This window comes from Carcharhinus amblyrhynchos, chromosome 3 (assembly GCF_965287045.1).
Source record: "Carcharhinus amblyrhynchos chromosome 3, sCarAmb.v2.hapA, whole genome shotgun sequence".
In the NCBI taxonomy this organism is placed as follows: domain Eukaryota; kingdom Metazoa; phylum Chordata; class Chondrichthyes; order Carcharhiniformes; family Carcharhinidae; genus Carcharhinus; species Carcharhinus amblyrhynchos.
The window spans coordinates 18059359-18073425 of record NC_137326.1 but is presented as its reverse complement, the minus strand read 5'-3'; the positions used below and the strand labels follow the sequence as shown (position 1 = coordinate 18073425).

The 14067-nt window shown below is 41.5% G+C and overlaps 1 protein-coding gene across 2 annotated transcripts in view; it reads left to right on the top strand.

Annotated features, from left to right (window-relative positions):
- The window catches only part of atrip (ATR interacting protein), a 49822-nt gene extending 35755 nt beyond the window's left edge, over nucleotides 1–14067 (top strand). The window contains exons 14-17 of one of the 2 annotated variants that reach the window (XM_080181785.1): nucleotides 1328–1419; nucleotides 2832–2918; nucleotides 4429–4681; nucleotides 13873–14067. In XM_080181785.1, the coding sequence (XP_080037911.1) occupies nucleotides 1328–1419; nucleotides 2832–2918; nucleotides 4429–4681; nucleotides 13873–14006 (566 nt within the window). In that variant the 3' untranslated portion in view covers nucleotides 14007–14067. The remainder of the gene's footprint in view (nucleotides 1–1327; nucleotides 1420–2831; nucleotides 2919–4428; nucleotides 4682–13872) is intronic. The other variant, XM_080181784.1, reaches the window with a different exon arrangement.

The window sequence follows — 14067 nt, the reverse complement described above, 5'->3', positions numbered from 1 at the left end:
AAACATTTTAGTTCACGTGGATCAATTGCACCCTGGTAGTGCATGTGCCTGTAAATCTTTCTAGGAAGCTGCTTTTTTGTGTCTTTGTGAATTATTTGCTTCATTTTGTATTCTTCCTGTGGTTGTAAGTTACATTATCCCTAACTGAGAAGAACTGGAGAGGGATTCCCAACTGCTGGATGCACAATAAAGGTAACCCAGAAAAATAAGATCCCAAAATGTCCTTTCTTGAGAGGAAGTACCTGACTTGTGCAAAATGTATCTACAGGAAAGCATTGTTGTCATCAGAGTCTCACAACACCAAATTAAAGTCCAACGGGTTTATTTGGTAGCACAAGCTTTCGGAATGATGCTCCTTCATCAGGCTCCAGGAAGCATGAGCTCCGAAAGCTTGTGCTACCAAATAACCCTGTTGGACTTTAACCTGATGTTGTGAGATTACTCACTGTGCCCATCTCAGTCCAACCCCAGCAACTCCACATTGTGGAGATCAGAAAATAACTGTTACAGTCCTTGAGTTTGTGACTTGATAGTGAATCAGGCTCCAGTATGCTGTTTTAATTGTAACTTGTTATAATTAAAGTCAAAACTCTACTCAGGGACTATTGCACAGTGCAGCTCACCTTTGCAATGATTTTGCTTGACCCAAAATGTGCCAATCATTTGATTTGTGTTAAGATATGGAATTTCACAGTTTTTTGTTTTACTCTTTATCCGACTGACTATAAGATAGAAACAATCCATAGGCTCTGAAACTCCATGGAGTGACAATCAGACTGCACCTATTTTCTTACCTTGAAACCCAGCCGTTCATTTCTCGCCCAACCTTCTGACGCAGGCTGGGCAGAACTGTCTTGTCTCGTCAGTTCCCAAGGCCTTGTGTTGAGGGCTGGAGAGTTGGGGGTAAGGAAGCCATGTCCATTTTTATGGCAGTGGTTGCTGTAAAGCAGGTAAATTTAAGGATCCAGCCATATTGAGAAGCTAGGAAGAAGGTAATTTTGTAGGGTAAGCAGGTAGGATTGGGATCTGGAGTGGGGTTGAGCAGTGGAGGAATACCTTGTGGGGATTAGGGGGTGAGTGGGAGCCCTTTTAGGATCAGGGTAGCTGTTGGTGAGGCATAGTCAGAGTGTTCCATGTGCAAGTAATGTTGGATAATTCTAACATGGAATCTCTGGGACTGGTGGTGGGGTGGATGTCATTCCCTGCCACATCTTTGAGTACTCCCCAGTTACGGTGTGCTAGAACTCAGAAGTTATGGGCCAATGTTTCATGATGTTGACTTTCTTGGTATTTATAAATTTAATAAAATTGTGTTCTTTTCTTCCAGCGTCCTGTCTGTTTCTTAACCTATATACATATACCTCCTCCAGACCTGACAGCAATGCTGCAGATATTCTCTGGTTCCAACTTGAACAAGAGGTAAATTCCAGAAATACTGTAATTATAAAATTATATTGCAAATTAGTTGGCACTTTTTTAGTGATTAGTAAATCATTGCGTCGCAAACCATGGCAACTCATTCATCTGAAGCATTTGAATAGTTAAGGTTAAGGCAGCATAAATTGTGAAGTTTACACGCTCTTGAATTGAAAGTAATACAAATTTGCTGCTTCTTCATATAGTTGTGGTACAAACCCCTGGGTAGATGTGCAGATCACATTTAGAGTACTTGCATTTTTTTGTTTACGCCGAATAATTTTTGAATCTTGTTCAAAATTTAATTTGGGTATTTAGAGTCACATAAGAATCGTAGAATAAGTTGGTAGTGAGCAGATAGCCATACATGGTTTTCATAGAATCCCTACAGGTGGAGAAGGAGGCCATTTGGCCCATCAAGTCTGCACTGACTCTCCAAAAGAGCATCTTACCCAGACCCAATCCCTGCTCTATCTCTATAACCCCATGCATTTGCCATGGCCATTCCACCTAACCTGCCAATTTTTGGACTGTGGGATGAAACCGGAGCACCCAGAGAAAACCCATGCAGACATGGGGAGAACATGCAAACTCTAAAGTAGGGAGGTCTTGCTGCAGCTGTATGGGGCATTGGTGAGGCCGCAGCTGGAGTACTGTGTGCAGTTTTGGGCGCCGCACCTGCGCAAGGATATTTTGGCCCTGGAGGGAGTGCAGAGGAGGTTTACTAGGCTGATACCGGAGTTGAGGGGATTGAGCTATGAGGAGAGGCTGAATAAACTAGGCTTGTACTCGTTAGAGTTTAGAAGAATGAGGGGAGATCTCATTGAGACGTATAAGATGATGAATGGGATGGATAGGATAGAGGTGGAGAGACTCTTCCCGCTCAAAAAAGACAGTAGGACTAGGGGGCACAGCCTCAAGATAAAGGGGAGGCGGTTTAGAACGGAGTTGAGGAGGAACTTCTTCACTCAAAGGGTGGTGAATCTCTGGAATTCTCTGCCCGTTGAAGTGGTGGAGGCTGCCTCGCTAAATATTTTTAAGAAGCGGGTTGATGGGTTCTTGATAAGAGAGGGGATTAAGGGTTATGGGGAGAGGGCGGGAAAGTGGAACTGAGCCACAACAGATCAGCCATGATCTTATTGAATGGCGGGGCAGGCTCGAAGGGCTAGATGGCCTACTCCTGCTCCTATTTCTTATGTTCTTATGTTCTTATGTTCTAATCACTCAAGGCCAGAATTGAACCCAGGTCCCCGGTGCTGTGAGGCAGCAATGCTAATGACTGTGCCACTGTGCTGCCAGTTAGGAAAATGACAACTAGTTTGTGTGGAAGAGAAAGTATGTATTAATTATCAAAGAAAAATCATATAGTTGGGAAAGAAACAATTTTCTTTTTTGTGATCTGTCCATATCATTAGGTCGTTCGATTCCTCACCAAATTTGGATTGACCCACTCTGGTGCCAGCGCTGTGTTGGTAGAATCAGACTGTCCATGCAATACTGAGGTAACCAAAGAATTTATTGTGCAAAAAAATTATATGAATATTTGTTTATAATAGAGATTCCAAATAGTTGGCCTGAAATAGACAGCCTTAAAACTTATTCAAAATCAAGAATTGATGATGCTGTGTGTTCAGAGTTGATTTAGGATAGGGTATCAGTTTAGTGTCAGGGCGAAGAAGAAGCATCTGCTTAATTTAGACATCTGTCACACATACACAGTAATTGCCCAGTTTGACACTACAATCATGCAGTATCCAGTGTCAGCTGAGGTTGAGGTAATGGCCGAGTAGTATCTAAGAACTCAATTAATGTTCTATTCTAGTGTTCCTGGGTTCCAATCTCACCATGGCAAATGGTGGAATTTGAATTCGATAAAAATACCTGGAATTAAGAATCTACTGATGGCCATGAAAACCATTGTCAATTGTCAGGAAAAGCCATCTGGTTCACTAATGTCTTTGAGGGAAGGTAAATTTACCGTCCTTACTTGGTTTGGCCTACATGTGACACCAGAGCTGCAGCAATTTGGTTAACTCTCAACTGCCATGAGGCAACTAGGGGTAGGCAATAAATGCTGGCCAATCAGCAAACCCATGTCCCACGAATTAATTTTTATAAACCTCAGAATTTAAGCGACCATTGGATTGTCCCTATTGTATCAGTGTGAAGGGATAGTATATTTAGGGGAGGCAGTGGTATAGTGGTATTGACACTGGACTAGTAATCCAAAGAGTCAGAGCAAGATCTGGAGAGCGAGATTCAAATCTTGCCACAATAAATGATGAAATTTAAATTCAATAAAAAGTCTGGAATTAAAAGTCTGATGATGGCCATGAAACCATTGTTGTAAAAATCCATCTGGTTCATCGATGTCCTTTAGGAAGGAAATCTGCCGCTCTTACCCTATCTAGCCTACATGTGACTCCAGACTTACAGCAGTGTTGTTCTCTAAATTGCCTTCTGGACAAGCAATAAATGCTTACATCCTGTAAAATTAATTTTTTAAAAATTCAGATGCTTCTAACGTGATGTAAGTGTTACCTTAGAGTGTACTCCCATATGGGTAAAACATTATAAAAGATTTTGTTTTATTATTAAGCTTGTTTAATAAAAATTACCAGAAGATTTAAACATTGTTAGCTCCTCATGCAGTTAGGCATCTGGTGTCCAATGGGACATTTGTCATTTAGTCCCCAGAGCTGTCAGTCATACAGACTCACTTGCTTTTGCACTTTTTCTATGCGTTGGGACTTCATAGGCTAATATCTTGTTCTTATGTCAGCCTTCAGTGGTTTGTCTTTCCAGAGAAGTGTGACATTGACGGAAAAAAATTACTACATCTAGATCATACAGGAGAATATATGCTTTCGGAGCGAATATTTGCTAGAATATTCAGTTTGCAAGTTTCAGGAACTTGGAGGGTTTTTTGAAATGTCACATTCATTGTGGTTAAGCACAAATTAACCATGATAAATACTTTACATTTTTTCTTCTATTTTTGTTGCAATGCAGGTCTTGAAGACTTTAATAGTCATGTTACATCGACAGTGGCTTACTGTTCGAATATCACAACAAAATCTTTCTTCACTGGGTAATGAAGCTGTGGTGCAGTTCCTGAGAGAAACTGTCTTGCTGCTGCACTGCCTTTCACAGAGGGACAAAAATTTTACAGACCACTGTTTGGATGTGCTACACCTATATGATCAAGCTATGCATGGAATAAAAGCTATTTTTAAAAAAATACCAGATCTCGAAGAAAGTGAAGGTGAGACGTTTATTGTGTATGTGTTACTTTGATTTATTTGATTAATGGTGAGTCTAAGAACATTTTCAGGAACAGAAAAGTGCCAGTAGGCCATAATAAGCCCATCTTTCCAGTACTTTACCCAAATGTCCATTCTTCATAGTGCTTGACAGGCAATTTTAAAGTGTGTGCATCCTGTCCTAAACACTATCCACATATGTGCACTTTCCAGAATAAATCATGCAAAATCACTGAAGACCTAGGATGATTTTATTTTTCTTCCTAACCTGAATGCCAGTAGACTCTGAAGCCAATTGTTATGAGCTATAACTAACTAGAATCATCTAATATAGCTCAAACTATATTTAACAAAGAGCTTTGTGTTTTGTAGGACTGTGTCTTCACAAATGCACCTGTCTGCACAACCATCATGGTGACATATTCCAATTATTTTACTGGTTTTTGTTTGATGTTCTTAACCTTCCCTCATTGCTTCTAGTCAGCTTATTTGTACAAAAAAAAATTTTACAATAATTATCCAATATGTGTCCTATGATTTATTTACGGGTTAATTAACAAAAATTAAGTCAGCTTGGAAAGCAAGGATGTAGAGTTGCTTGGACCTTATAGGTTTCTCTGTGGCACAAGCTTGAAAGTTGAGGCATAAAACTGACAAGAGCGTATAATTGCAATGTGACAAGTTTTTACATGCAATTCAGGTTAAATGATCGTTAAATATAAAGTTAAATTAAGTGCAAGTCTTGCATTTTCTTGTGGTTTTTAAAGCTCGAAATGAAGATAGATTATATCAGCAGAGTATAATTGAGCATAGTCCTTCACTGTTGCTAGGTCAAAATCCTGGAACTCACTCTCTAACAGCACTGTGGATGTACCTGCATCACATAGACTGTAGCAGTTCAAGAATGCAGCTAACAACACCTTTTCAAGGGCAAATAGGGATGGGTAATAAATGCTGGCTTAGCCAGCGACACCCAGATATCTTGAATGCATATGAAATAGTCACATTCATCAGATTCCGTGCCCTTCAGATAGTATACAAGGCACCTTTGGATATTGTACCACTGAAAACTAACCACAACAACCTATTTACACCATTGAGTTTTGCCCTAGTCTCAATCCTTCCCCATTGGCGGAGTCTCGCTTGTCACGTGATGTTATTTGGTGCTTCCTCTTCAATAATTTTTCTTCATGCCTGGATTGCCTTTCATGCTTCAATATTCCTTTTTTTTTGTTTGTACGGAATTGATCAACACTTATGTTTTACTTTCCTATTGTCTATCCTTCCACCTTTGGTTATTCTTTCGTACAGCCTTGCTAATCTAATTCCCATTTCTCAAGTTGTTCACTTCTTTGTATTATCTTGCGCAGCAGGCATGTCATGATCATTATAACAGCTAATAACTTGTAATTTGTCTAAGCCGAGGATATAATTCTGTATTTGTCATTATGTCTGATCATTCATGATTTCCTTATTCTTTGATTGTTTTCACTATCTGTTATTATCTTGGAACATGATATATTTTTGTGAAGTTCTTTTTTTTTATGCATTACAGAATGGGGCTTAATATGTACTTCCCAATTCTCATGAGCTAGAGAAGCAGATTCCTTTATTTTCTTTGTAGCAACTACTCTTAAATTTTCATAACTGAATTGTTATCAACCATATTGATCAACAAACTTCTATTAACATAACAATATCAGTTCCCAGTACACCCCTCCTATCATTTGTTGCGATTATTACTGCAGAATTTATCTTGGATTCTATATCCTACTGTTATGATCCCAGTTGGTGTTGATACTGAATGGGAAGATCCCAGAATGGAATCATGGCTCGGTAGACTGTAACTTTTACCCCTTCTGTCAGAAATATGCATGAACAGAGTCACAAGACCTCTTTCAAAATATAAAACATTCATTAAACATGAAATGATTGACAATAATGATAACACAATATTCCTTCATTCACCTATATCTTCATAAATATACATAGATTTTATGGATAATACAAGTTACAAACTATATCTTGTACTATAATGTTCTCTGCAAATACTCAGTTCCTATAAACCAACACACCAACTGTGGTCAGACACACACCACTCAGCAATCAAGTGGCAAATGCTATCCAATGCAACTTCCGTGGATTTCTCCTCGAATTCATAAGAACGTAAGAACATAAGAAATAGGAGCAGGAGTAGGCCATCTGGCCCCTCGAGCCTGCCCCGCCATTCAATAAGATCATGGCTGATCTGTTGTGGCTCAGTTCCACATTCCCGCCCTCTCCCCATAACCCTTAATCCCCTCGCTTATCAAAAACCCATCAACCCGCGTCTTAAAAATATTTAGCGAGGCAGCCTCCACCACTTCAACGGGCAGAGAATTCCAGAGATTCACCACCCTTTGAGTGAAGAAGTTCCTCCTCAACTCCGTTCTAAACCGCCCCCCCTTTATCTTGAGGCTGTGCCCCCTAGTCCTACTGTCTTTTTTGAGCGGGAAGAGTCTCTCCACCTCTATCCTATCCATCCCATTCATCATCTTATACGTCTCAATGAGATCTCCCCTCATTCTTCTAAACTCTAACGAGTACAAGCCTAGTTTATTCAGCCTCTCCTCATAGCTCAACCCCCTCAACTCTGGTATCAGCCTAGTAAACCACCTCTGCACTCCCTCCAAGGCCAAAATATCCTTGCGCAGGTGCGGCGCCCAAAACTGCACACAGTACTCCAGCTGCGGCCTCACCAATGCCCTATACAGCTGCAGCAAGACCTCCCTACTTTTATATTCAGTCCCCTTCGCTATGAAGGCCAGCATCCCATTCGCCTTCCTGACCACATGCTGCACCTGCAAGCTGGGTTTTTGCGACTCATGCACAATGACCCCGAGGTCCCTCTGCACCGTCGCCTGCTGCAGTTTTTCGCCACGTAAGTAATAGTCCTTCCTACCATTCTTCCTACCAAAGTGGACCACCTCACACTTGCCAACATTAAATTCCATTTGCCATTTCCTGGCCCATTCGCCCAGCCTATCTAGATCCTTCTGCAGACTCTCCACACCCTCCGCACAATTTGCCGTTCCCCCAATCTTGGTGTCATCAGCAAATTTCGACACCCTACACTCGGTTCCCTCCTCCAGATCATCTATATAAATGGTGAAAAGCTGAGGCCCCAGCACCGACCCCTGGGGCACTCCACTAGTCACCATCTGCCAATCCGAATAGCACCCGTTGACCCCCACTCTCTGCCTCCTATTTGACAACCAATCCTCTATCCACGCTAACACCCTACCCCCAACTCCATGTCCCTCGATCTTCTGCAATAACCTCTTGTGAGGTACTTTGTCAAACGCCTTCTGAAAATCCAGAAAGACCACATCCACCGGCTCTCCTCTATCCACCGCCCTAGACACATCCTCATAGAACTCCAGTAAATTTGTCAGACACGACTTCCCTTTAATGAAACCGTGCTGCGTCTGTTCTATCAAGCAATTCCCCTCAGGATGCCTCGCTATTTCCTCCTTGATGACGGATTCTAACATTTTACCTACAACAGACGTTAAACTAACCGGCCTATAATTCCCTGCCTTTTGCCTGGCACCCTTCTTAAACAACGGCGTAACATTAGCCACTTTCCAATCTTCCGGCACTTCCCCGGAATCCAGCGACGTCTGGAAAATAACCACCAAGGCATCCACTATCACCTCCGCCATTTCTTTCAGAACCCTCAGATGCATTCCATCCGGTCCTGGGGACTTGTCCACAATCAGCCCCTCCAGTCTGTCGAGCACCGCCTCTCTAGTAATAGTCATCGAGACCCTCCAGTCCTACCACCTTTCCATCTCTAACACCCGGCAAATTATTCACGTCCTCCTCCGTGAAGACCGAAACAAAAAAGTTATTCAAGACCTCAGCCATTTCCCCATCCCCTACCACTAAGTCCCCCTTCTCATCCTCTAAGGGTCCAACGTTCACCCTAGCCAGCCTCTTCCTTTTTATATATTTATAAAAACTCTTGCTATCCTTTTTTGTATTAAGCGCTAGCCCAGCTTCATAGTTTCTCCTACCCTTCTTTATCAATTTCTTTGTCAATCTTTGTTGACATTTAAACCTCTCCCAATCCTCTTCTCGCCCACTACTTTTAGCTACTCTAAACGCCTCTGCTTTTAATTTAACACTTTCCTTCACCTCCTTCGTTATCCACGGCTTATTACCTCTCCTCCTACGGTCCTTTTTGACCATCGGAATAAATTTCTGCTGAGCACCAAGAAAGATCTCCTTAAAAATCCTCCACTGCTCCTCAGCAGACCTACCTTCCAACGCGCTCCCCCAGTCCACATTCGCCAATTCCTCTCTCATCCTACCGTACTCCCCTCTGTTCAAACAAAGGACACGTGTCCGGGAACCCACTTTCTCCTCCTCCATCTGCACCAGAAACTCCACCATACAATGATCACTCTCCCCAAGAGGATCCTTCACCGCAAGGTCCCTGATTCTACCCGCCTCATTACATAACACCAGATCCAAGATAGCTTGCTCCCTCGTCGGCTCCAACACACACTGTTCAAGGAAACTATCCCGGCAGCATTCCAAGAACTCCTCCTTGAGCCCCCCGCGTCCAACATGGGTCGACCAATCAATATGCAGATTGAAATCCCCCATAATTACGGCCGTCCCATTTCTGCACGCCGCACTTTTTTGCGCGTTAACAGCCCGCCCCACCTCCAGATCATTATTCGGGGGCCTATAGACGACACCCACCAGCGTCTTCCTCCCTTTGCTGTTCCTAATCTCCACCCACAACGATTCCACTTTCTGCTCTTTGGCTCCAATATCATCCCTTGCTACCACCCTGATGCTATCCTTTAATCAGCAGAGCTACGCACCCCCCTTTTTCCTCCTGCCTATCCTTCCTAAACACTTGATACCCCTGGACATTCAGCTCCCAGTCCCTGTCACCTTGCAGCCACATCTCTGTAATGGCCACCAGATCATATCCATTTGTGCCGATCTGCGCCACCAGCTCATCCACTTTATTCCGAATGCTTCGTGCATTCAGATAAAGCACCTTCATCCCAGCCTTCACCTGGACCCTATTTGCCGGAACGCCACCAACCATAGTCACGCCCCCTACTCCCTTTATTATTGGGACATCCTCGGCCTCTACCCTTACCTGTACCCTCTCCTTAACTTTAGGCCTCTTAATGTCACCTACCCTCACACCATCCCCCCCCCACCTAATTAGTTTAAAGCCCTGTCTACAGTCCTCTTTACACGATTCGCCAGGAGTCTGGTCCCAGCACGGTTCAGACCAACCCCATCCCGCCCGAACAGGTCCCACCTACCCCAATACTGATGCCAATGCCCCATAAATTCAAACCCATTCCTCCCACACCAATCCCTGAGCCACCCATTCACTTCCTTAATCCTGTCAACCCTACACCCGTCTGCACTCGGTTCAGGCAGTAGCCCAGAGATAACCACCTTGTCGGTTCTACTTTCTAATTCCATTCCCAGCTTTTCATACTCCCTCCCCAGATCCTCAGTTCGCATTTTGCCTATGTCGTTGGCACCCACATGTACCACAACGACCGGATTCTCACCCTCCCACTCCAGGTTCCTCTGCAGCCCAGATGTGACATCCTGGACCTGAGCACCAGGCAGACAACACACCCTTCTGTGGACTTTGTCATTGTGACAAAGGACAGTGTCCTTCACCCCACTATCCCCAACTACTACTACGTTCCTTTTCACCTTCTCTTTGCCCATGTCCTGCTGCATCACTGTACCGTGTGCAGTTTGCTCACCGACCTCACCTCCCTCACCTCCCTCGTCCTCGTCCAGACTGGAAGCAAGAACCTCAAACCTGTTATGCAGATTGAGAGGCTGAGGCCTCCGCTCCCCACCCCCCCTTCCTCCGCTCCCCACCCCCCCTTCCTCCGCTCCCCACCCCCCCTTCCTCCGCTCCCCACCCCCCTCTTGTTCCTGACCCTTAGAGTTAGCCAGTCCAGGGGGGGTGGATGTCACTTGCACCCCATTGACAATGGCACCCTCTCTCCCTCTGATGAGCCTAAATCCTTATCACAGTGAAGCCAGCTGGTCTCACTGGCACTCCAAATTCCACACGAGTGTTTCCAAACTCCATTCCTGACAAAACTTGCCTTAGATTCTTCTCCCAAACAATGCTTCACCACAGATCCACTTTCAACATTTCAGTCTTTCTTTTCAGTATTCCTGTGCCTTGAATTGCCATGTGCATTCAAACTTCCACACAATCTCGCAGGTGCTGAGCCACACCTGAGTACAGCTTCTGATCATTATTAGGAGCCAGTAGACTAATGCAGATACACGGCCAGCCACTAAGATAAGTGTGATATCTTAAGCATCACACTGTGACTAGAGAGAGGGGTACACTTTCAGTTGGTAATGATACTGAACGACAAGCTGTCTGTTAAGTTCAGTTCAACTATCATTCTAGTGTCAGAAGACAGATGGTTTTATATAGTCTTTGTTGTATTTTTGTGTATTAGAAACAAGGTACAGCGTTGGGTGAATTTAACTGTGTTTTTGTGTAAGAAAAGGTTGAAACTTCAGTTAGACTCATTAAACAAAGGTGATTGCGTGTATGGGATTTTGGTTTAATTTCAAACTGCCTGTGTTGTGATTAGAGGGATTACGGCGTGAAACCAAACAGCTTAAAGAAAGATTAGACTGATGCTTAGCAACCAGGAGGCCACTTTATGTTGGAAAGATATTTTGAGTTTAGTTTCAGTTGGACTGATTATCTGACATTGAGTCCTCATAAGTCAAAATTGCCTTCAGTTAAGTATCGGAAAGATTGAAGCCATTTTCTTTTTTAAACTTGAATCACTGCAGTAGAACTGGTTTGCTCGGCCATGTCAGGGGGCTGGAGTCACTCATTTAGGCCAAGTTGGGTAAACTTGGTAGATTTCCTGCCACAAAGAACATTAAATAATTAGTTGTGTTTTCACAATAATCCAATAACTTTGTAGCACCCCTTGCCAGCTTTTGTCAAAATGTGAATTCAAATTCTGAAACAGCCAATGTAAAATTTGTGCTTTCATCCAAACCTGTTAATCAGTAGTCCAGTAACATAATCACTACCATATAGCACCTGAGTGTTGCATATAAACAGAATAAATGACTTAAAATTGTTAGGAAACACCTAAGGCTTTGTTCACATGAACAGAGTTATGATTAATCTTTATGTTGCTTCTTTACTTGGATGCTTCAGAAATTGTTTCATCAACTATTACCTAGAATCAAAGTTGGCTGTCACCAAAATCAGTCATTCTATTTTTAGACAACTGCAGAACTGATCAAAACTCCTACGTTTCTTATGTTCAGGTGAAACACTTTTTAAAAAAATTAGAAGCCTTGCTTGACAAAATATACACTATCTTATTTATACTAAATCTTATTTCAGAACTAGCTTTGGAAGAGCTTTGTTCCAACGAGCCAGAAATTGAATATCAGGAACTAGAAACTGACGGCACTTGAAGCACCATACACAGGATTGAAGAAACTTAATCAATTTCATGTATTTGTGCAAAACATTGATGTCTATATACTTAAATGAGACTATGAATGGGTGTATTCAACTTCAGCTGATAGTTTTCAGTTATTTTCACTGCAAAATTAAATGTCAGGAAAATCATAATGAATTGATTTTAAAGGACTAGTTTGGAAGGTTTCATTTATGAAACAGATGTAACTATCTATGTGCCTTTCAGCAGTTGAAACAAGAAAGTAATATTTAGTGATTAGTAACTGCCGCCATGTATTTCACAGATATCACTGTCTCATTAAATGTCATCTTTTACTGTTTTAAAATGAGAATAAATAACATTTTATACACTTGGCTTACAGTAGAGTTTATTGTTTATTAACAGTGGGCTACTGTGAAACCCAAAAGTACAGCAAGAGAAATACCTTGAAGCATGACTGTCAGAGGGTTTATTTTTTGGTAAACTGCTGAATCTCAGCTGGATATTTGTTTTATTTGCATTTTTTAAAAGTTGTTTAAAAATTCGCACAAGTATACATTTTTGTTTGAGTATTATCAGGGAAACAGAGGTATTGGAGTGCAATATTTTCAGATTGCAATGCGCTGCAGGCTTTGTTTGGTATAACAAAAATGGCAAATGTTCAAAACACTCAAAGCAGGCAGTATCTGTGGAGAAAGAAAATAAGTCATTATTTCAGGCTGTGGGCAGAAGTGAAACATGAACAGTTATTGCCTGATCTGTGCGTTCCCAGCATTTTCTGTTTTTCTTTCAGACTTGCAGCATCTGTGGTTTTTGTGTATCTGTGTCTTGAATGTGTGTGGCAGGTTATAATTTCATGAGCTAATGGCTTGGGTGACCAGTCCAAAGAAGTTTGAAGATGAAATATTGTCGATTGAATGTCCATTCATGTGGAATAAAAATGATTAATTCGTAAATCCGTTCAGATTGATAACTGTATTAATGTTTTTGTGCTAGACAAATGTTAATGATCACTGCAACTTCAGAGAATTATATTATTTTCTGAACTATTTGTACAGTTTTCTTTACAATAAATGTAAAATTCTAAACATTTTATAATTGTTTTGAATTTGTCATTTAGAATACATTTACACAGTCCTTTAATAATTGCAAGAAAAAATATTGTATCTTATCACAAAGTTTTTTATTTTGAGTTTTTTAGCCAGGATTATCTTAGGCAGCAATTTTAATTAAAAAGGAAACCTAGAGGTTACGGAGTATTGCAAAATAAGCCTATTTCAATAACAGGAAAAATGATTGTAATTTTTAAACTATGTTTGAATATTATAAATTCAATAACAGAATTTTAATTACTTTGAGTGTTGACTGGGCCAGTTAATTTTGATTGTTCCATATTGCCCTTCAAAAGGCACATTTGGAAAGGTTCCAAGTGTTAAAATAATTGTAGAATGGTACAGCCATTCATCTCATTATTCCTCTGCTGGCTCTCTGAAAAAGCTACCACACTCCCAATCCCTTCGTCATCCCCCATTGTCATGATTTTGTTTTTTCTTTTAAAGTATTTATCCACTCCCTGAATCTTCTTAGCATCCTTCTCAGATAGTACATTCCAGATCATTGTAACTTGCTGTGTTTTAAACAAAAATCTTCTCCTTTGCATCTTTTGGTAATTATCTTAAATCTCTGTTCCGTAGATAACGGTCCTCCTCCAAGTGTGAAATTCTGGATAATGGTATTTTTGAGTCTTGATGGCAGCCACAACAATGAGTCATTTCAGCATTCAGTCTTGTATCCAATAAAGATGTGTAACCAAGCAAAATGGACTTAGACTGCACAGCACGATCTAAAGTTAGATATTGATGGAAAATCATAAATATTAGCAAAATAAT